General features: G+C 45.7%; 1 protein-coding gene across 1 annotated transcript; it reads right to left on the bottom strand.

Moving 5' to 3' along the window:
- Positions 1-861: 861 nt before the first annotated feature.
- RD3 (RD3 regulator of GUCY2D) lies at positions 862-22700 on the bottom strand. Its single transcript, XM_057365091.1, has 3 exons — positions 22066-22700; positions 11882-12196; positions 862-4164 (listed from the first exon to the last, which is right to left on the bottom strand). The coding sequence occupies exons 2-3, from the start codon at positions 12175-12177 to the stop codon at positions 3867-3869; spliced, it is 594 nt and encodes a 197-aa protein (XP_057221074.1). The 5' UTR covers positions 12178-12196; positions 22066-22700; the 3' UTR covers positions 862-3866.
- Positions 22701-24514: the final 1814 nt, after the last annotated feature.

The following is a 24514-nucleotide window of genomic DNA, read 5'->3' on the forward strand; positions in this document are numbered from 1 at the left end:
ATGGAGGTTTTTCATTTAGATCAAATGCCTTTACCATTAGTGCCTTCCTCCTTTGATACATACGTTGTAGGGCAGTGGAACAGCTGTTGTGTTTGGCTGGATRTGGACAGATTATATTTCAGGAGATCTTTAATTAAAGACAACAAGTACAAATAAATTGGTTTATCTTCACAGCTTTTCTTTAATTCTCCAAGGTTCCATAACGAAATGTATAAACAGTGCAATGTCAGCAGACAGGTATTTCCCTCAGAGCTTGCTCCAATTCCCCATGAAGGCTGCCTGAACTCTGTGCTGATGTGGGTGAGGAACCTCACCTCCTGCCTGCACATCCTTTCTGGCTTGCAGCCTGTGGCCAGGCTCATCTCCAGCAGCCACAGGAGCAGGGCTGCACAGCCACCCTCAGGAGAGCAGGGCCTGTAAGGAGTGTTAGCCCCTGGAAGCTGAGTGCAGCTGAGCTGTTGCCATTACTTACTAGGTATAGCAAGTCTAGGACTCCTTTTTCCTGGGTGTAGCAGTGTCCTTGGGACAGCACAACACTGTCAGCAACAGGGCAACAGACCTGCTCTAAGCTGATACCAAAACCCTTAATCCTTTCTCAGTTGTGAGAGAATGTTTGAGGATTGAGAATGATTCTTGTTCAGTTTGCTTCTGTTAGTGCTAATGTGCTGCTAGCTAATATTTTCTTCTTAAACAATTAAGACACAGGAGGGTCTAAGAACAGATCAGAGGGTCTCATCAAGGCCATGTAGTAAAGTGGGTTTGKTTTTTTTTGTTTTCTACACTAGCAAGTAGTGCAGCCCAGGAGGAGCAGAGCTCTAGAGTCAGACAATTACCAGTGAGGACCCAGTCTTCACACATGAGAGTTAGTCCAGAGTTATGGTCTATGAGCCACCTGCAATGGATAATTTGGGTTGGCTTTAGTCAGAAGCAATTTGGTTTGCCTGCTGTGTGTGCCCAGTGCCATGGACCATAGCACAGTGGGTGGGGACAGTCAGGAGTTTCTTGCTCCTCGTTTGAACTGACACTGAATTAGTCACACCAAATGTGGAATTAGGACAAGGCAAACATGAGTGGGCAGTTGTTGCTACATACTGTGACCAAAGGATCATTTATGGTTCAGTCTACAGCATTTCTAAGGAAAATGAGCRCTGCAAGCACAGGGCAGCAGTCGTGCATCCTGACCACCTCCCAGCTCTGCTTCAGTGCCTGCTGCTGCATGCACAGTGCAGAAGCTCACAGTCAGTCTCCAAGCAGCTGGCTACAAGCAGACATGGTCCTACTTCTRCTCCTGTAAGAGAACTGGATAGCACGAAGTAACAACAGAGCTCTCATAGCTTGGTATCTGAAAATCCCTTTTCATCAGATCCTACTATGAGCCCAATGTAACCTACAGAAGTACAGGGAGAGTGATACTGTTTAAGAGTTTGGATTACATTTTATTTTGGAATTAGAAATGATAGATAAATTGAGGAAAAATAACTATTACAAGCAGTGCCACAGCCTGACCTCCATAACATGCAGGGCTTTGACCAAAGGGCAGATCTGGMTCCTTTGCTGGCTGTTGCACCAGAATGGTGTCTGCGAGCTGGAAGCTGTTAATGAAGGGCACAGCATGATCACAGGCTGCTGTGATAGTGTGAACACCCTTCAGTGATTTCCTTGGCTTGGTACATTGCTGTAGGGAGGCAATGTGCAGCTGATTCTCCTTAAGAAAGGGTGAGCACACTACTGACACTGCACTGTAACAAAGAGCTTTGTGGCAGTGTGTCAGAATGCCCCGTGTCTCCCAGCAGTCCATCCAACATCGCATCGATATGGTTGATACTGAAGGTGTCAAACAGAACTTAAGTGCAAATAAAATGAAAACAGAACTGCAGCATGAAATTAATGAACTTGTCTCAGCCTTCAGTAACATACAGTGGTTTGCAAATATATTAAAAAAAATATGGCTCTTTTCCAAACAAGATTTTTTTCTGCAAATTGTGGTGACCCCTTGCTAAAGATCCTACATATTCTAGACAGCTAAGGTTATGCTAAGTATGTCAAGCCTTTGTGTTTACTTCATCTACGCAATCACATTACTTCACAAGGACGTACAGCTGAGAAACACTAAGCTGATTGTCACGAGGCTTTATACTCTTCCTCATGGACCTGCAGTTGAAATAGCCTGTCCCAAACTGGATGTTGTATTTGGAAGCCCTGACTTTTTGATTAAAAGTGAGCTGCTTTCTGTCCCTAGGAGGGTTGCTGGCAGCAACATTTACTGAGGGATAGAAACTGCAGCCTGGTGCTAGTAAGAAAGCCTCATCTTCAATCTTACATAGCCCAGAGGGGAGAGAGGAAGAGCCAGAATTCCAGTCTCAGAGAGCTTAGGGGCTTGATCTTGATCTTTGTTTTATGCTGCCTTCCTCCACCTCTGGAAGAAACTGCACATTTCTAGTCTAGGATAGATTTCATGTACTGGAATTCTTCCCAGAGTTGGCACAGCTTCAAAGGGCTTTAATCTTGGCTGTAGAACCCACATGCTGTTGCACAGATCCCCAAGGAAAAATAGCTGGAAACAGACAAAAGAACAACAAAGCTACAGGGTCCTCCAGGAGACTATACCCCACTGGGATGATACCCCAAAACCCACTCATACAGTCAAATCCCTCTCTTCATTCCCCATCTCCCATTGGTCACCACTAAGCATCCCAGCCCTTGGGTTCTCTGCAGGACACTTGACTGTCACAGCATGTCCTACTGTTTCCTTTGCTGCTGAGAGCTCTCCCTGCAGATGCTGAGTTAGGGCCTTACTAGCTTTTCCTTAGAGGCATTTTCCTGACTCTTGAAGGTCTCAGMACAGCCTTCATCTGCCAGAGCCCTTCAATCACTCGCTGCAGCAAGCGTGAGTTCAAATGATCTCAACTGCTGCCACTGTAGAGAGAGCCCTGGAGATGAATTCTGAGGAGTCCTTTCACCCTTCTCTGTACGTGGGTGCTCTCCTTCAGCACACTTTCATGCTTGGCCATAAACATTCATTTCAGCCCACTGATTTATTTCTGAGGTGTGAGGTGGAGCACTTACCTCAGCAACACAGAGCACTGAGGCCCCAGAACAGCCCTTGACACTGCACCGAGGTATCCACCTGTGTGTCTACACAGCAGGTTGATCTATTTCCATCTACTCTGCAGGTGCAGGGTTCAGGGGRTTCTACCTGCACTGAAAATACCCAAGAAACCTGAACATGCATAAACCAGTTGTTGTGGAACATTATTGGTCTTTAATCTTAAAAAGCTTGGGTCTGTTTCTRCCAGGGTTGGCTTGTGAACTGTCAGCAAAAAGCAGATCAAGGGCAGTGCTGAGGTTACCTGTGAAGTTTGTTGTAGCACTGAGGAAGGCTATTAGTTGGAAAAGCAAGTTCAGTTCCAAATCAGATACTAGCTTTAACTTATAAACCTGATCCTTCAAGCCTCACTCATTTAAGTGGCTGTCTTGCTTTCAGCAAGATTGGTCCTGCCAGCAGCTCTCAGTAGCTTGAGCCAAAAGTTTTTATAGATAACTACATCCAGGCTGGAGGGGAAAGGGAGAAGACAGACACAGCAAAACTAATTCATTTTCCACAAGAAAGTAGTAATAAAAATGAGATAGTAWGTGAGCCTTGCCCTTAAGGTTACTGGATAGCTACTAAGTTAAAGGAAAGGCTACCATGTTTGGTAATAAATGGTGTCGCAGACTGCAGGCATCAGCAGCGGTTACTATGGACACAGCTTCCAAGACAGACAGGCAGGAAAAGAGAGGAGGAAAAAAGAAGAAACAGYAGAGTTAAAAAAGGGTTAACTGGGTTTTTGAAAGATCAGTGTCTAAAAACCTTATTGAGTATAGAGTCAGAAATCCTTGGTGTTCCGAAATTCTGGCATGCTCCAAACCCTCCTGGTGGGCTGGGTGCCCCGTTCCACATCCTCAGAGATGGTCTTGATGTCACTGATGAATGGSGAAATCCTGGACCGAGATTTAAACGTTGTTAAGGAGAGGCTGGTTTTGTTCTTTGTGTTCCATTGCCTTGCAAGCTTCTTGGCCTCTTCCTCCTCTTTGATCTTCTCAGCAGCTTCTTGCAGGACRGAGCGGAAGAGCCGGGACACTTCCTGCGCTTCTGGTTCGTACTCAGCAACGACTTGCCGGAACCTGGAGGCACAGGCAAGGAACAGCTTTGATTAAAAACATCAAATTACAGATTGCTGCCAAATCACTGCGCCTCGCTTGGGACTTGCACTTTCCTGCTAAATGGGACTCTCTGGACTGAAGGGAACAACAACAAGGAGGAGATATGCCCGAGGTCTCAAAATAACAAGCAAGCCAGGAAATGTAAGGAAGCAATGAATCACTGCTTCTTATAAGCACAAGAAATAATAGGGAGAGCCAAACAAAGCTAGAAGGCAAGTTCGAAACAGAAGGAAGTGGTCTTTTCACACACCACCTATTAAACCAGAGCTCAGTGCTATCAGTAGCTTAAGAAACAAAATTATTGGACAAGCCTTGTGGAAAATGTCCTCATCACTGCTGATTAAACATGATTGTCCAAATGCACATCCTTGCTCGAGGTAGTCCCTGCAGCTTACCAGAAGCTGAGGTTAGACCAGGGAAAGCCCCATTAGACTTCTCCTGTTTCCARTTCTTTTTCCTGTAGCATTACCCAATGGCCTCTAGACAAAGGGAAATCCAGTCACTTTGCTTGGTAGTCTTTCAATATTTACTTCCAGCAAAGTKGTATTTCATCTTCCTATGGATTTCTGCAAGATAATGGGCTGGCTCAGCTGAAAACATCTTGGTTGGCAGCACAATGTTTTGTCTAATTAGGGAACTCTGAATTACTTCAGTGCCTTCKCAGCAAAAGGCTCAAAATGGAGTTTTATGAAATTTCTTAGGCTAGYTTAATACCAAGGAAGTGAAGAATCACCACTGTTTATTTTGCAGGTGAGGAAGATAAGATGCAGASCAGAATAGTTTTCTTGAAGCCGCTGAACAGACCACTGGCTGGGCAATGAAGAGAACATACCATTCCTAACACCTTGTTGGGTGAATTGTCCCAGCTTGGAGAGTGTGGGATCCACTCCCAAGGCTCCCATGCCGGTCACATTGATATTCTAATTGTGCTGTAATAGTATACATTTGTGACAGATGGTATTTGGCTACTCTTCTGATAATCAGTTCTAAACATAAAAATTACAGCTACAAGCAGACACAGAGCTAAACTAGTATGTCACTAAAATCCAGGGTTTTTTGTACTTCAGGGAAGCTCAAGTGTATAAGGTAAGCATTTTGATATTTTTCTCCAACAGAACTTAACAAGGATGGAAAGCAGCAGGACTGTATTTAAATAAGCCTAATACAGCAGAAGCTGGTAGAATAAGATATTGCCTCTTGGTTTTTTGATAAGCCCTAGGATGTAAGAAGGAGTTTAACACATATGGAATTGCACTACTTAATGGTGTGCCAAAGGATACYCAAGATAATAAGGAGAGAAAGCAGGCCAAAGAGAAGCCCAAAAGACTTATTGTACATTCATGTATTTTGACTCCTACTGTGGAGGCCTGAAATTGGATATGCATCTTGACATCCTGCTGTATCCAGGAATTTCTCTCCCAGCAAGTACTGGCAGCTATGTGTGCAGTTGTGGAGACATCAGTGTTGCTTGCTGAGAGAACTCCATGACAGCAGAAGCACCAGTCCCTTTCAGTGTCAAGCTGGAGCAGATTGACACAAAATCTACCAAAATCACTAAAATGTGCCTTAACTGTTACAAGTTGCTTCGGATGAATTCTTAGTCTCCCTCCACTTCCCCCTCACAAAAAAAAAAAAAAAAAAAAAACCTCTGAACTTCGAATGTTTGGATGCAAAAAGCCTCTGAGGGGCTGTTGTTCATGCTGATACATGAACAACTGTTCATACTGATACACTACTGACACAGTGATGCTAAACTGAATTATACAGAGCCTGGGAGGTCAAGAGACTATCTCTTACTGAGGGTTAACAGACAAGAGCAGGAACAGGGATGTGCTGAACATTGCTCCCTTGCTGCTGGACAAACTTCCTTCCTGCCTTCTGAGGAGGCACTTCAGGTGCATTATCAAAGAGCCTAAAATACAGTTTTTACAATAAATACTTTTTTCCCTTTATCCTAGTTGAAGCACAGACAGATGAGTCCATAGAAACCCAAGTCWTCTAAACATTCTTATTATTCAGAATTCTTATATACCATGGAAAGCAGCTTCAAAGGATTTCTATTGCAGAGGAGAACTAGAATGAGTCATTCCATTATTTTATCTCTACGTGTATTTTAAAGAGAAGTGCTATCATATTATATATATGTATGTATATATCTATATATGTATATCAGTACATCCTCCTCTTTTGTATTGGCTGTTGTGCACCCAAAAGGCCTCGTCACTGTCTCCACTTTCAGTCACACTGCTGGATTGTGGCTCCAGAGCAGATAGCAGCACGCATCAGGCCATTACTGGACCAGTGCCTGGGGACAGAGGGAAAATGGATGATGTGACAGCAAACAACTCCCTGAGCTGAGAGCTCTAATGCTAATGCCCTGTGTTGCTGGTAACACTCCCAACCAATCCAGCTGAAATAGTTTTCTGAAATCAGGGTAACTTTCCACCTTCACAACGAGGCTGTTTGCACTCTTTTCGCTTAGTTTTGTGAAGTCTGCTGTTAAGATTTACCTCTAACTTTTCAGGACCAATGCCAAAACTGCTTCGTATGGATTTGAGCAGGTCTAAGAAACAAAGAGGAAGCGATCCAAAAGATCATCTGCCAGCCACACTAGGAAAAGCCACTCTCATTCTGATGGAGAAGGGAAAGGGGACCCTTTTCTCTCCCCTAAGAGGATGAACTAACTTCATCAGCAGCACGTTTGTGTAAGGGACAGCTCATGTAGGAAGTCCAAAAGGTGTGCACACCACAAATATTTCTCAACAGATAAGATGGATGGGTTATGAGGGCTGAGCTCCAGCTAAACCAGTCRGTGTATCAGAAAAAGATGATGTTTTTGCTGCAGGCACCTACGCATAACTGAAGCCATCTTTCCCAGGTATCAGTGAGCACCAGTTGAGGTGCTGCAGATCCAGCTGTTCTCTGCACAAAATACCCAGTATATAAAAGCAGAAAAGCACTGGAATCAAGGAATAAGGGCTTGTATCTTGGGAAGCAAACTCCACACAAAGCTGCTCAGTGGAATTAAGATCAAAAGTTTGCACAAGGCTCATCTGTCTTTTAGCACAGGTTAACACCCTTACTTTTGCATGGGATAGTTCCAAATGAGGCAACTGCACAACCRTGTCCAGAAACAGCTCAATGGGGCTTCCTTACTCATCATAAAAGCAGACCTGTCTATCTAATTTGTGGCTATGATATTGCTGGTAGCTATCCTGTAATACATCTCAGTCTGAGACGTAACTGTCAACAAAAATCCCCTTGAGCCAGCACAGAGGCCTGGGGATGATGTGTAGACATACACAGGGATGAGCACATTCTCCAGCCCAGGCAGAGTTTTAATCACAGTTCAAATACAAATTTGTTCTTTAAATTGTGACCCTTCTGTTTCTTCACAGGGCTGTTAGACTTTAAGAATCTGGCCGTGCTTAGCTCGTACTGGCACTGCTTCTTTAAACCTTTTTTAACCTTTTAAACACTATCACCTGCCTGTGTTATTCTGTAGGTCCCCTGTACATTAGGTTCCCTAAGTACAGCCTGAACTTTAAAGACCTGTTAAATCCAGTGGAAGTCCGTGTACTTAAACAATATGCTTATAGTTCAGGGTATTCCTGAATGCCTGCCTGAATGGGGAGCTCTAAATAGGTGCAGTCATTCAAAGAAAACATGGGGTTGCTTAGTGCTAATAATTAGCTGCTGATTCCTGARTCTATCTTTTGAGCTGTAATTCTGTTGATAGGGTAAAGCTCTGAAAGGCTTTGCTAGAGAAGGCTCCTTGACTCCCAAAAAATTACAGTATTCACAATAATTGCAGCACTCATGTCACATCACCTCAAACTTCAGCTCCTAAGTGTAAATAAATCCATTTCTGATTTTAGTAATTTGTCTTACATTCAAGCTTACTAGGAAGGCCTCTTCAGCTATACACAATGCTTACAAAATTACAGCCCTTAGCCTGTGATATTGATAACAACTCAGATCAYCAAAATGCAGGTTCACATTTCCATACTGGGTTTTTTTTGTTTTCCTCTGGGCAGAGGAGGACAGAACCCAAAAGTTTCACTTTTGCTGAAACTGAAAGAAATTAAAGATACTTCTGACTAGTGCTAAAGCTCAGGGTAAAGATGAAAAAAACCTGGCATTTTTTATTGACACCCTACTATTCTACTTGTTCAGTTTAACCATGGCAGTTAAATATTAAAGGCCTCACCAAAATAACTTCCATYTCCTTTGGTTGGCTTCAAGATTTAATTTTAAATAGTCAGCAATCTCTAACSCAGTAACCTAAAGCTGGGTTTCCCCTGAATGCAATAGTTTTATTTGCATGAGGTGAATCAGTTTCCAGATATCTGATGCTATTTGCAGTGTATTTGAAGCCTTCCAGAATTCCAAGGGAATCAAAGAGGAGTTTTCATTGACCCAAAATATGAAATAGGCAATCTGGATCTGGAAAAAAACCCTCTCGTTTGTGAAGTGCTCCTTTCTGRYCTACTCCACATCTAAAGAAACAAAWGTAGAGAAACTTTSCTCTCAGTAGATAAGACTAACCACAGGAAAGGACAATTTGGATAATCATTTAGACCTTTAGGGAATGAAGTGACATCTCTGACAACTCATATAAAAATATTTTGTTCTGACTTTGGCTCTGAACTCRGAGTTTCGCAAAGAAGGAGACCTTGCATGACATAAACAAAACAAACTCTGCAGCCTTGCAAGTTGCCTGCTACTTGTGTTATTTCAGAATTATGTGCTTGTCGAGTGCAAAAAGGATTTCAAAAAGGACCTCGGCTCTTCAGATGTCTAAAATGGAAGCAAAAGGATCAAGCTTTCTATTTCAGTCAAAACCAAGGACTTTGGGAGGGTACACGCTCTGCATTTGAATTTCCGAATGCAAGCTCACAGACAGTTCTTTGGTGAAAGATTTTTCTAAAAGCTGCCACGTGTATTAGGATGTCACAGAGTACTCGAGAGGAAACAGCAGTGCAATGATCTTGTAATGAAAGTACTTAATTGGAAATGTGGAGGTTTCATTGCATTCCTGTTAAACTCCTCTTGTGGAATTTTGGGGGAAGTTACTAAAATCTCTATTTTATGTCATTTCTGGAGAAGAGAATTTATCCAGTTTTGGTGGTCTTTCAGTTAAACTGCATGYTCTTTCTTTCTCCTGTACATTTTCACCTCCTAACATGACAAGCTCCATTCYTTTTTCTCTGTCTCCTCATCACTAATGGGAATTCTATGGAATCATGGAGCTCTTGGTTAGAAGGTAGAAAAGGAGTCAACTCTTAACATTTTCAACACAAGATGAAAGCATTATTGAATAAAACTAGGGTATATTAATTTAAGACAAGCAAAACACAGTTTTTTATAACAGAGTTCTAGTTCAAGAGTGGAACTCTGCCATGGGTGCCAAAAATGCTAAAAGTCTACGTGTGTTCAAAAAGCAAAAACCTTCCACAACCTAAACAACTAAAGGAAAAAGCCAGTTATGGACAGGAGGSCCACTTGTGGTTTCAAAAGCCTCCCAGTTACAAGGCATCCAGTTAGCTGGATGCTATATATGAGGTGGTGTAATTGTCCCTGCTGTTGGATTTGCTTCCTTGTCCTCTGCTCTTTTCCTTACAGTGGTGCCACTGGCCACACTGTCACATACAGACTGAACATCAGATCAGCCACACCTTTGACCCAATCCAGTTCCACCATTTTTGTGTTTATGTCCCTTCTCAATCATAGAATTGAACCAACAAAGGTTTTGAAATCCTCAATTTTTTAGCGTGGCTCTGCTAACCATGCAAGGTCTGTAAAATGTGTTATTTCTTGAATCACAGTGTAATGCAATTTATGACAGCACTCTACAACAGCAATTTGTAAGAGGAATTTTAAGAGGGTGGTTTTAGCCTTTTTCAATCATGCCCACACAGAGTCCACCAACATTGTTGAGTACATTTATCTACTGCCAGCAGTATGTTCAATCCTGAACCATGGTGAATAACCATTACAAGCTGCACYGAAATCGCATCTCTTGCATGATCTGTCTCAATTTAAAAAAAAAAAAAAATAGAAAAAAAATGCAGCAAGTTGTATATGACTCAGCTTAATACTTCCCTGAAGAGGATAAACCTCGGGGCCTTCCAGCTCCAGTAACCAAAAACCAAAGCCTGCTGTCATGGAAATAACCTGTTTGCCAGACAGGCCTTGCTCAGTGGCCCTGGGAATGGCAAAGATAGCTCTGAATCCCAAGGGGTTTGAAGTGGCTTGTTTACAGCACAGCTTGGAGTTACACAAATACAAGGCAGGTGCTGTTTCCAGCAAATTTTCRCTGGAGAGGTCTTGGTCACTGAATGATCCCAAATCTCTGATTCTGCCTCCATGGCAACCTTTGCAAGAGCCAAGGCTGTGTGCCCRCTTGCTTCCAAGGTTCAGCCCCAGGGAAGATGGGGGCTAGAGAGGAAATTTTGTCATTCTTTCCTGGCTACACCCACTATAAGACAGAGGACCAGCTACTTCCAACACTTCTACAGCTGCAGTTCAGGAGCCATACATTCATTTGTTCATGGGAAAACAGGTGCCAGCATATGCAGTGAGGGACTGCAGGGTGATGAGAGCCCTCCTGGATATGTCCTGCAAGGATTCCATCTGAAGAACACCTTGGAACAGGGGAAATTGATTGTAAGGGCCCATTTCACAACTTTGCTGTGGCTGAGGTGGAATTCAGAGTCCCTGTTCCTCACTTGTACTATTCCAAGTGCAATGGTTTATCTTAGAACAGCCCCCCCCCCCCAGAAGGAAAGAGCCACACCCCTCCCTTCCAGTTTGGATGCTACAGCAGGATCAGAACAATATCTAAAGGCATTTTCACAGAAGRTCGCTCAGCTGGCAAGCAGCAATAAGTCTAGACTTGAAAGGCTCAACAGCAAGTCTGAGAGGCTGTGTCTGCATCTACATGGCAGAGGTGAGAAACACCAACTGCATGCCCCATGTGCATCCCATGAATCCATGTCAAGGGTGAAGAGGCAGGGTAGGGAAGGGAGACATTCTCTGGGAATACCTGGCTCACAGGTTGAAACATATAATAACACTTTATGGCTGGTTTGGACACTGGGCACAAATGCCTCAGTACACCTGCTGGACAGCGTAAATTGAGGAGGGGKTGAACACCAAAGGAGATTTCTCAGAGGATGTGGAACCTCCACCCTCAGAGATATGCAGCAATGGACAGGACAATGCCCTAAGGAACCTGATCTAACTTTGCAGGTGCCCTTACTCCAGGTAGGAGGTGGAAGTACGTACCTCTAGAAGTCCCTTTAAACCTCAGTTTCTCTAAGACTCTAAAGTCTGAAGCAAAAAAAAAAAAAAAAAAAGGCCTTCACAATACTGAGATGGTAACTGTTTCTCAGGCAGGGTAAAGCTGCTCTGGCTACTCAGGAGCACAAAGTACTCAAGCCAATGTCAGAGGGAAGTGGCATTTAGTAACATCTTGGAGGAAGAGATGTCATGTTAAACTGACTTAAAACATTAGATTTCTCTTCTTTGACAAAGACACTGTCCCAACACGACTTACGACGCAGGATGCCAAGTTTTGGTTCTGTTGGTCCTAGCAACGCTCACTCTCTCCTCACGTGCCATAAAGAGAAAAGGGGGAAATGAGAGGTCAGTATCACCCCATCTTTTCCTGTACCTGAGTATGACAGGCCCRCAGTAGGAAGGGTGTATTTTGGTGCACATATCCTCCAGCTGCAGCCGTTCTCCRGGGCTGATGTCATAGCTCTGCTTTGGGTAGCTGACCAGCCAGCCGTAATCCACCCCGGTCTTGAGCTTGCGGTATTCGTTCTCCCGCTCTCGCTGCTGCTTCTCTGCCTGCTTGATCTGCCAGCTCAGCTCCATCATGAGCGTTTCAACCACCATCTCTGTGGGGTTCCTCTGGGAAATGCGGTTTGGGGGCTCATTCCACCTGAACCAGGATGCCAGTGACATAATGCTCTGCGTGTCTTCGCTGGGAGGGGAGAGAGGGAGACAAAAAGAACAGTGCCATCATCAACACATCTCARTGAGAACATTTTCACCCCACACACCCCCTCCAGTCTGTTGTTAAAATTGCCACTGGAACCACTTGGAAATAATTGGACACCYTGAGAAATCTCATTCAGCCAGCTTGTGCAGAGGGCAAGAAAAAGGGTGAAGARGCACCGTCTCTCTTAACTTCCATTCACGTTGTAATTAAAATGAGTCACAGACTTTACAACTTTAGTCAGATTACAAGAATACCTCGGTCCCTCCAGGCTGGGCTGGGGAAGCATTSTCCTGCCCACGCAGCAGAGCTGGGGCTCAGGCTCACCTGGCTGAACCCTCATGGGAGGGCACGACCTTGCAGCAACCCTGCCTGTAAAAACTCAATGCATGGAGTCAGACGATTGCTGGGAGATACATTCCAGCCAGGAGATCCTTAGGGAGGAGGCAGGATAAGTATCCTGGTGTGGTGGGCTGAAGCTGGTGCCCACCAAGTGCCCACCCAAGCTGCTCTATCTCTSGCCTCCCCAGCTGGAYAGGAGAGAGAAAATGTAAGGCAAGGCTCATAGCTGGAGATAAGGACAGAGAAATCACTCAGCATTTATTGTAATGGGCAAAGCAGGCTYGACTTGGGTATATCAGTTTATTACTAATCAAATCACAATGAGATCATGAGAAATAAAACCAAAYCTTAAAACAACTTCTCCSCACTCCTTTCTTCTTCCTGRGCTCTGCTTTATTCCCAAATTTTCTACCTCCTCSCACCCAGTAGCACAGGGGGACAGGGAATGGGGGTTGTGATCAGTTCACCACATGCTGTTTCTGCAGCTCCTTCCTCCTCATGGGGAGGCCTCCTCACATCCTTCCTCTGCTCTRTTGTGGGGTCCTTCCCWCARGAGRYAGCTCTCCRTGAACTTCCCCAGTGTGGGTCCTTCCCATGGGCTGSATTTCTCAATGAACTGCACCAGCCTGGGGCTCTCACAGGCAGTGCAGCCCTTCAGGAACAGGCTGMTCCMGCCTATGGATCCTGTGGGTTCCCGTGGTGTCACCAGTCCTGCCAGCAAACCTACTCCAGCRTGGGATCCTCTCTCMTGGGTCCACAGGTCCTACCAGGAACTTCTGCCAACGTGAGCTTCCCGTGGGGTCACAGCCTCATTCAGGCATCCCACTGTTCTGGCATGGGGTCCCCACAGCCTGCAGCTGGATCTCTGCTCCACCATGGACAGGCTGCAGGGSACACCTGCACTGATGGGCTCAGCCTTGSTCAGCTCTGGGTCCATCTTGGAGCTGTCTGGKGTTGTCTGTCTTGGATGTGGGGGAAGCTTCTGGCAGCTTCTCACAGAAGCCACTGCTGTAGCCCCCYGTGACTACCAGAACCCTGCACACAGCCCAGGTATACCTGGGCAGGTTTGCTGCTGCTGTAACATCAGAGCAGCACTCACAGGACCATCAGCTACGAGGCCAGGAGGGCTTTAAAGTTATTAACAAATGTTAATAGAGGCCACTGCACCTGCCACAAGCTGCAGTCCAGCTGTGAGCTTCGCTGCAGAGCTCTGCTTCAGTGCCCAGGGAGCTGAGGCTGCTCTGAGAGGGAAGCAGAAGCACACTGAGGTTTAAACTGTTGYTCCTTCTAAGTGAGAGGCTTTTACTGCTGGGGGGTCAGCCAGCACTTAGAAAACAGAACCAATTGCATCAATSAGCTCAGAAAAAGATGGAATTAACTCCCCACCCAGCCAATCCCTTCATGTTGTCCCTTCAGGAGGACAATGCATGGAACAAAGTTATTACCTATTGTGCTTGAGTTTAAACACAATGGAATCCAAAACAGGCACCAGGGAGCTGAACAGGAGCAAAACAGCATCTGTTTCTTCACACAGTGCTCTTACGTGCCTTGTTGTTCCCTTCCATTAGCCCCTGGGGACAAGGGGTGGCACAAATAATGATTGCAGCTGGGATTACTGGAAGGCTGCTCCTGGCAGCAGCCCAATCAGGACATGGCGTCAAAAGTTAACATGAGGGCAAGGGATTAAAGAGTCTGATTCTGCAGGGCCTGAGCAAATCCTCCCTGTTGGGACACAGACACAAGGAGAGACACGAAATGGGGAAAAATGTCCTTCTGGTTTAAGTTTCCACATTGGGGTCTAGGGCTTTTAGTGACAATGAAAATCACCAAAAGCTCATAAGTGCACAGTACTCCCTCTCARTCTGAGAGCCATGAGCTCCCAGAATCCCTAGATGAGAAATGATCAACAGGATTRTGCCCTGACTGTGAGGAAAAGATGCTTCCATGCATCATTCACTTGCCATAGCCTTGTTCTCTTTCAAAAATACTAATACTAACACCATTAAAGGAAAATGCTCCAAAAACCTGGATMGTCTGTACAGTATCCCATCCCATGTTGGTAATTATTTCAGGCTCTAACACTTARGCTTTTCTATAATCAGGAAATTTGCCAAACTGCATCAAAGGGCTCATTTCTCTAGTCCCATATCCTATCTCTCTGAGCGAGCAATACCAGTTCCTTCAGAAGGAGGACATAAAAGGGCTGAAAACTTCCACAGGCCACAGAGGAAGCTGCCTCGGAGTGTGATGCCACAGATGCTCTCCCACGACAGGAGCACCTGGGGCTGCTTTACAGGGCTTGTGCAGGAGAGATCGCTGTGATTATCCTTATGGCAGGAGTCACAGCCGGCAGCTGCCGCGAGTAATCCCGCTCCTCCTCATCTGTGTGTCCTGGAGGAGGAGCAGCCAGCCCTTCCAGCCCTTCCATTTGTGTGATCACCAGGGTGACTCTAGCCAGCCCTTCCAGCCCTTCCATTTGTGTGATCACCAGGGTGACTCTAGCCAGCCCTTCCAGCCCTTCCATTTGTGTGATCACCAGGGTGGCTCCAGCCAGCCCTTCCAGCCCTTCCATTTGTGTGATCACCAGGGTGACTCCAACCAGCCTCTCCACACCACCACGCAGCGCTGCAGTGGCTCACTCGCCCAACACAGGGACAAACTGGTGCTGGCACTGAGTGCTGATGGCTTTGAGTCCCTGATCCTGGTGGCCTCCACTCACCATTACATATCATGAAGGATGAAGAGCTTTTGCTTGGTCTGATCACCCCCTGCGTATCGCTAACAAAAATGAGGAGCATAACAGACCACAAGCTGTTGTAAATAATTTAAAGTCTCCTATTTCTTTTCAGCTTCTGTGATGACAGTAATTTTTGTAAGCTCTACAGGTACCTGACAGCATAAGGTACCATTATTATTTCTATTTGTGCCTTTATCCAGTGAAGGTGAACATGCCCTTCTGTATTTTAATTTGAGCTTATTCTGCCTGTGACCTGGTCTGACATTGGTTTAACTCTGCTGACTTCAGTGGCATTAGGGGTAAATCAGTRTAAAGCATTACAACTGTGAAGCTGAGGAATGCCCTTCCCGCTATTCTTAGCTCACCAGCTGTTTCATTAGAAGAGGAGCAAGAGGGGAATTCAGTGGTCAGAGCAAGAAGACTTGGGTTTTACATGTTCCTGGGCTGTTCTTAYTGCTTTTATGGATTTTTGTTGGGTTTTTTTTTTTTYCCCCACAGGTCTTCCTCAAAGCAAGGTGCTCTGCATGACAACCATTTTATCTATCACAAGTATTGCAGAGAATAAACAGAAAAACATTGGAAAATAATACCTTGCCTGCTGATACCAAAGCCTGCTGAAGCAGAGCTTTGCCCAGGCCCAGAGCTTTCAGAAAGCCCTGGTAACAGGCACATTTGCTTTTGGTATGGGAACATGGGTACCACTGACCCCAAATGGGGCCATCACATGGCATAAAAAAAATCTTCTTCCAGATGAGAATATAAAGGAAGGCAAGCACCTCACCTGAAATTGAAATGGCCTGTTCTYAAATCACAGAGAACCCCATGCAAGCATTTCGTGCACACTGGCAGCTTGTGCTGGCTGTTCCTGAGGGAGTCTTGTTTGTATGAGATTGTTTCCTTCCCCCTCTCTCATCCATCACCTCCTCTTTTTGAGAGCTGGCAAATGGCCATCTCCATTTAGCAGGCTCCACAAGCCRCCACTCTTCCCACTACTGCTCTTTGCAGCCTGCAGAAGATACTGTGGGCCCATTAATTGTGGCTGCTGGTTTTAATTTAAAGTTCACAGGCAGGCTAATCATTAAGTGGCTCAAAATGGCTTTCCCATGTGGAAAAACCCAAAGGATTGTTGGCAAGATGTGGACAAAGAAAGGCCGAAATTACAGCCTGACTTTCTCACTGGGGAGAAGGACAAATTACCACTTTGCAAGTATTCACATTAAAATTATTTTTAAAAAGAGACATTGCCCCAGCTGAATACAGATCATTCTGTTGTACAAATAGTCCATTTTCTAATTCCTTGTTAGAGGCTATCATGGGAGCTGACAAAATCCAATTGATTAACTACTGGTGTTACTCAAACAAAATTTCAGAGGGGTTTATGTAAGTCCCACCCCAGAAACAGATCTGGATTTCCAGACCTTGTTGTCATTGATCCTAGATCTCTCTCTAGAAAACAAGCCTTCCCCTCACACTGCAAGCCTGACCAACCACCTCACAGAGCTTTATGCACATCTTTACCTCAGCTATGCTAAAGCCTGGAACACCTTCCTTTCTCTCTCTCTCTCTCAAAGCCTCTGAGAGGTTGCTTCAAATTTTAGCAATTGTTAGTAAGTCCCTCTGAGAGTTTTTCACATAAATGTTTCCTGTTTTGTCTTTCTTCAAAATTTCTTTTTGTTCTCTACACTGTCAGCAATTCCAGCATTTTTCTCCTCATGTACTTTACAGCTTTCTCCATTCTTTTCTCAGGGCGTGTTCTGAACAATTTCACCTCATCTTCCTTTTTTTTTACTTTCTCTCTTGTTGCCCCATGTGATTTCCTCTTCTTGTCCCAAAGAGTGCACCAAAGAATCATCAAAAATATCAACATTCTTATCTGTTTTTTTCACCTTCCTAAAACAGGATTTCAGCCCTTCCTAGCTCTTTTACCAGCACAGGGAGTAGGTTTCCTTGGCCTGCTCAGGCTGTTCATACAACCTGACAGACACAGTCTCCTCCGGGCTCGTGCAGGTTGGATCACTGCTTGCTAAGACGTGTTGGAGCAGGGCTGCTTTCTGGTAAACCATGAGTCAATCAGCAGGGCCTGTCTAGTGTGTAGAAACATTAACTTYTGAGAATAAAAGAATCCTTTCCATTGATCCTTCTCCTGTTCCCAGCTTGTAATGCCCTGCAGGACAGGAGAAATGTAGGCAGAGAGTGGAAAATGTGCATTTCTGAAAAAAATGAGAGCACAGTAGGACTCTCTGTAAAGGTATGTCCTTGGTTTGACAAGTCTCCCATGATTCACCTTTGCCTCCAAAGCCCAGGAATGCTGCTGACAATCCTGTGTGACCCTCAGGAGCCCTGGGGGTGTGGCAATTGTGTTGGAGCAGAAGGAGAAGCCTTAAGGGGTTCGGTGACAGGAGCCTAATCCATAATCCAGTGATGTCAATTGTCACTCAGCTATAGATAGATTCCCAAGAAATCCACTATCACCCAAAGCACACCAAAAAACTGGGCTGAGGAGCTGGGAAACACCTTCCCTCCTGCTCATGGGTGGGMGCTTCTCACATCTACAGAGAGCAGAATTTGCTCATGCAAGATACCCATTCAGCCTTTTCATGCCAGATCATGGGGTAACAGGGAAACTCATTTCTAAAATAAGCACCTCAAATCTCCAAATTGTCTCCATAATTGTACTTTTTAAAAGACATGAAGTCACAAGAAAAATAGATAATGTGAMACTGCAGAGCATATTAAACTTTGTTTTAAATTATTTTCTTCTTTAGTAAAGTTTGGATTACGTTGTCCAGGAAAACCCAGTATCCTTCAGATAGCAAAGGGTATCCAGTATCTGCCTGGACTGMGACTCATAGGTAGATTAAAACTGGTTTGGCTACTCCCATCTCTGAATTCTRTGCTAACTGATGCAATGTTTATCCAGCTGCTCAGGCAGGAATTGTGGTCGTGGTTATGCTGCTGGCTCTATCTGCATGAAATAGCTAAGTAGCAACAGCATCAAAGATGAACCTCAAAATCTATTTCTCTCGTGATGAAGGTATTTTAATTTTGTTCCAAAGAATCTTAGCAAGTTCTAATTAAGAAACTGCTGCCAACACCTTCTCAATTTTATTTATATAGTCCATCATAGCTTTGCAAAAGAATCCCTGTTCTCTATTCTCCAACACTTTCTGGTTTRTTCAGTCCAGAAAAGAGGAAACTGAGGGGAGACCTCATTGCACCTTTCTCACAAGGAGAAGCAGAGGGACATGCACTGATCTCTTCTCTGCAGTGACCAGTGACAGGACTTGAGGGGATGGCCTGAAGTTCTGTCAGGGGAGGTTTAGGTTGGATATCAGGGAAAGGTTCATTCATCCAGAGGGTGGCTGGGCACTGGAACAGGCTCCCCACGACAGTGGTCACAGAACAGCCTGACAGAGCTCAAGGAGCACTTGGACACCTGGTGTGACACTTGGGGATGTCTTGTGAGGGTACTGGAACTATTCTACAGTGACCCTTGTGGGTCCCTTCCAAATCAGGATATTCTATGAAGTACGGGGTTGTTTTAARTTGCTTGCCATTATTCTCTCCATGTAGAGGATTTTACCTTACCAGGGCCCAAAGAACCMTACTTTCTATCTGTCTGGAATCTCCTTTCTTGTTCAGTGGCWTGGAAGACTGAGGTGTTTACAGCTACTTGCCATGTGATTGTAATCTCAATGGAAACAATCATAACCTCCACCTGAAATGTTATGAGGCAATTAATGCTGAAAAAATCAGTAGGTAGAGCTTTTCAATCAAAAAATTCAAAAGCAATGCAAATGCCGTGATATTAATACAGCAGCATTCCTCATTCTGACCTGCTGAACAAAGAGAGAACTTTGGAGGGCATTCAGGGGTCTGCTTGTAGACCACAGCAGAGAATCTGTGTTTTGCTTCATAAGCACACTGATTCCCCTGTTGTGACAGACACAAGCTATTTCTGGRCTAAAAAAATTGAAAATCACAGTGGTTAAAATGCTTCCAGGTACGTGACCCTGTTACAATCAGCAAGGAGCTTTGAAAAACAGAAGGGCAGGGGATGAAGCGAACACTTTAWATGCAAACTCATTTTCAAGTTTCGTGGCTGCAGGTGTTTAAGGACAGCAAAAAGCACCTCACARCAGTGTCCACGAGTGAGCCAGCTGTGACAGGGCACGGTGGCACCCAGCAGGTCCTCTCATGCCAGGCAATGCCTGTCTGTCCCTCTCAGGGCTGTGCTGCCCCTTTTTCTGCCCCCGGCTGACAGCTCCTGCTGCTGCCCGGCTCTGCTCCCGAGTGACAAGCGCTCCCAAAAAGGCTGTGACAGCCATGCAGCTTTAGTTCGGTATTTGCTTTTCTCCAGCAGGCTTGGCATGGTCAGCATTACAGAAATGGACTGGCTCTTTGTCTGGAGAAATTTCACAGAGTTACGAGCCGAGCCTTTAGTGAAGGTGCAGGACTGAAAATCACCGCTAGGTAAACCAAAGATGCTGCAGGACAACAAAGAAACAAAAGTGGTACCATTTCTACCAAAGGAAAGCTCCAGTGGCCTTCTGGAAATACCACAACAGTGATGCTATCCATGCATAGGTCACATTTTCTTCAGCTGGTAGCTCTCAAAAGGTTTTTTTTTTCTTGTTTTGTAGTTAAAGTCTTTGAGAACACACTAAAAGCACTGCTCTCACCTCCCTTGCATTTGTGTAGTTTGTAATACACTCTTAGAGCTTCAGTCTTCTAGAAAACAAGTCTATCATGCATTTTACATCTGAATTTTGATTGCCAGAGAGGTAAAGAAGCAAGAATCCAGTGGAAACTGGGACCAAGTTCAGGTAGGAATGAACCAAGTGTTTTTCAGTCACTGGCCAAAACACAAYGAGAAAAAGTAGCTGCTCTAACAGCTACAGCTTCATGATCTACAGCAAAGCTGCACTAAAGTACAACAGATTTGCCTTATTGAAATAAATGAGAGTTGTGTTGATTGACTCCAGATGAAAATCCAGTCTACAGATCTCAAAGAAAGAGTGAAGGAAGGGCCCAATAGCCTGGAGCTCTCCTAATGCCTGGGMCTCTCTGCAGAAGATAATCTTTGTGTTATCTGCAGAAGCAAAAGGGTGGGTTCTAATCAAATCTGCTCATGAGGCAGAGCAGTATTTTACAGCTTGTCTACTTATCAAAGCAAATGAGTTCCATTTGTTGAAAACAGGACTATTTTAATGCCAAATTCTCACTCATGCTTGGAACAATATTTCTCATAGCAACCATGAAAGMACTCTGTCATACACAACTTACACTAAAGTGTTACCTAAACCTGCAGAAGACAGGAAGGCAAACCACACTGRATTGCTGTTTGCCTGACTTGTTATTAAAACTCCTCTATATTGCTCAGATGTTGCCATGGTGGATCAAACACGCCTTCAGTTCTGTATCTTGCTTTGATCTCTGCAGACTACAAAGCCAGGTTTCCACTCAGGACAGAGGGATGACAAGTATTCCTCACCATTCATTCAGCTGTGTAAATGAAAGTTCAGAAGGTAACACAGACCCACAGCTTTTCTGTTATTAAAATTATTCAAACCACAAAGAAAARGTATTCTGCAATAAAGCTGTAATATCATCTGATGGAAGGCTTTAACACAAAAGGATTTCAGAATTAAAACTCTGAGAGATCCCCAGCTCATTTTTCTCTATTCTTCAGTCTCTGCAACTACACARTGTTATTAAAGGGGCAGTAATGTCACAGATTGGAGTTTCTAATACTGTCATCCGCTGCGGATACTCATATCTGTAGAATTATATAAAGAGATTAAAACTCTGACCCAAAGGCAGATACCACCTGTCATCAGGTCCTCTGAAGTTTTTTTTATTCATATATTGTGGCAAAGACCAGACTAAGTGCTGTGAAAATGGGCAGGTGAGACGTGCATTCTCCATCCAGACTGAGGACTGATGCTCCTGGGAAAGCAGGAGGAGCTCATGGCATCATAAGGTGAAGAATGCATTTTAACAGACACCTGCAAGTTTCTGTTCAGAACTGAACCTTAGTTACAGTATCTACCAGAACTGAAGATCCCCGAAGTCTCACTCTGCCTCAGTTCCTCGATCACTGCAGAACTACTCCTGTAGTGAGAGTTTTCTCTGTACTGCAGAATACTAGGATTACTGTTAACGTTTGACCCTTGTGACAGGAGTCACTTAAAAATACACATCTTTCTAAAATTAGCAACCAAAAGAAGAATGCTAAATTTACAGTTTGAGAACTTAAGCCTGTCTTTGTGGAGATCACACGCAGCATTGGTAGCACCTGGCAGAGCTCTGGGGAAGCTCATGCTTTCCATCCTGCAGTAGCTGCATGTCCCACCTGCAGGCACAGAGAGCCGTCTCTGTGAGCACTGAACAGCGCTGTCCGGACACAGGTTTTAATTAATGTATCAGCGTTAGGAGATGCACAGTGTGTTCTATCCTTGGTTACACCGCCATAGCTCCAAAGTTATCTCAGTGACCTCAGTGGTACCTCACTGGGTTTACCAAACACCGGACTTCCACGCTGCAGACACTTAGCAGGGCAGGTGTCTAATCTGAGAGATTTTTTWAATGGCACAAGCATAAAGCAGCACAAACCATGCTTTCCTCCTCGATTGCCTGTCCTTACGTAACAGGTTACCCGGTGCTTATCCGTGATCCAGGCCGCCGTACCCGAGCCCAGCGTGGCAGAGCGGCCGGAGCGCCCCGTCCCCCGTCCGGTCCCTTCCCTGCCCAGCCATCCCTTCCACCGCCTCACCTTTGGCACCAGCGCTCCCGCTGCTCGTGCGGACAGACGGACCCAGGACGGGCGGAGAGGGCACCGGCAGCASGACGTGGCTTCGAGTCAAGCCCTCTGAACTGGCACAGCGAGCTTAAACCCACACTGGGGTATGGATTAGCCCTGGTGACGAGGGATAACAGCTGGGCTTACGGCAGTGCTTTTGAGCGATTAGAGCTTGGTCCAGTACCTCCACAGACACAGCCTCCCGGCAARGAGCCGGCGCCTCTCGGCTTAGCCGGACTTCGGCGCCTGTTTAAAAGTTCCTCCAAAACACGAAAACTTTGTGGGGTTTTCTAACCCGCAGCTGAGACGGCCCTTCGAAGAAATGCAGGTACTTCGGGACACTGGGACTTTTTGAAGGCGGCACTGCGGGGTTTGCTCCTGTCGCCCCCCGGCCGCGCCCCCGTCGCCTCGGGACCGTCCCGGCGCTGTCCCAGCGGAGGCGGCCGCACCCCTCGGCCCACCGGGAGCCGCTCGGAGCGGGCGATGACCGCACCCCGGCACAGGGGAACGGGAACACCGCAGCCCCGGGCTCTTGGCCGCAAAGACAGCGGTCCCCTCCTCTGGACACCACCTCCGCCCCGCCGGGCACCCCGCCCGCCKCCACCGCCGCTGGCAGTGTCCCCAGCTGCTGCTCCTCCTCCTCCTCCTCCTCACCGCGGTGCCCGCTCCCGCCCGCCGCCGGCGCCCAGCCGGGGCAGCGCCTCTCGCCGCCGCCGCTCCGCCGAAGTTGAGCGGAGCCTCCGCTCCGCCGCCGCCCCCTCGCCCCGCCCGCGCCGCCGTTCCCATAGCGACCCGAGAAGCCCGTTCGGTCCAGGGGCGATGCTCCGCCCGGGCATCCCACCGGCATTGCCACCGGCACTGCCACCGGCACCGGGACGGCGCCAGCCCCCCGCGGGGACTCACTGTTCTAGACGGAATTTGCACCAACAAGAAACGGCGCAGAAACGGGATCTGTTTGTTCATTTCTCGCCAGATCCTTTAGGAACAGAACAGTCCTCAGCCACAGAAAGCCACCAGGGTTTCACTGASTTTGGAGGGATGAAGAAGAATGAGGGGTCGGCACGGAAGGGCAYGGCAGCGRCGAACMGGAGGAAGTTTATTAMAATGAGGGTGGTGAAACGCTGGCACARGTTGCCCGGTGAGGAGATGGATGTGCCATCCCTGGACACAATCAAGGGCAGGTTGGACAGTGCTCTGAGCAGCCTGACCTACCTGACAATGTCCCTGCTCGTTGCAGGGGCGCTGAACTAGATGGTCCCAGTCACACAGGGCCAGTGTCCTCTGTGAGCCCACAGCTCCTCACCCAGCGTCTTGCCAAAGTGCAAAAATGCACAAAACCATTCCCAGTGCCATACGCCAAACCCCACCAAATTCAAGGAGAGCTGGGCTGTGCCACAGGGCTGCAGAGATACAGCCTTGAGTAAGGTAAGCACATGGACAGGTAACACCACTCAAGGATACGTGCAACCTGAGCATGTGTGTAAAGTCAGTCACGATCCCACTGAAAAGCTTTTGTAAATTATGGCCCAAATTCTGACATATTGGTGTTCATGCAGCGCTCACACTGCCAGAGGACARTGGTGTTTCAGACCATGTACATGAGTGCAGCACACATCATAAATCAAAACAGCCCAGATAAAAAATTACTGATTAAAAGATGCCCAGTGCAGACTAAATTAAAATGTATGAGGATGGAGGGTTTTAAAGTTTCGTTTATTATTAGATCAAAAAACACAACTGGACTAACAAAGAGATTAGAAGCATTTTTCTGCTCCAATTATCTGTGCAGGATTACTAGTTTGCCTGAGCTTCASTGCCAGCCCAGTTTGCAGAGGTTTACAGCATCCTGGGTATGCTCTGCTCTAAATGGAATTGTTGAGTTTAAGTAAAAAGTCATTTTATATTAATAAAGACAGTTACATTTTCATATACTTAAACCTATTTCAAAAACCATCAACTCTGACTAATGCAGAACCAAACCCCTTGAAAATGCTTCATTTTCAGGTATATTTTCCAAGTTATATTTTCAATGCAGCAAATTCCTGGAAATTCTTGCCATGAATCAGAGACACCAATGACTGGTGAATATCTTTGGGAACATTTATTTGCAGATATATAAGCCTCACAACTGAAAATCATTCATCTCTCCTATACCTTATTTAGCAGTGGAAACCAAGGATTCAGTTACCGTTGTACTGACATGACTTACCAGATCAGTCAGCATTCAAATCATCAGTTGCTTGGTAGCGACGCTCTGGTAGCATGGATGAAGGGAAGATTTATTCAGCAGTACATTTTCCAGGACACTCCATGACAATCAAACTGCACCATCTCACAATTTGTAGCACATTTGAACAGTATGTATTTGGGACTCCATTTGGGACTACTATTTTTTGTCAGTTGTCAGATGCTGCCCTGGCTC

This window comes from Malurus melanocephalus, unplaced genomic scaffold (genome assembly GCF_030028575.1).
Source record: "Malurus melanocephalus ecotype Western Australia unplaced genomic scaffold, MMel_1.1 scaffold_48, whole genome shotgun sequence".
NCBI classification, from domain to species: domain Eukaryota; kingdom Metazoa; phylum Chordata; class Aves; order Passeriformes; family Maluridae; genus Malurus; species Malurus melanocephalus.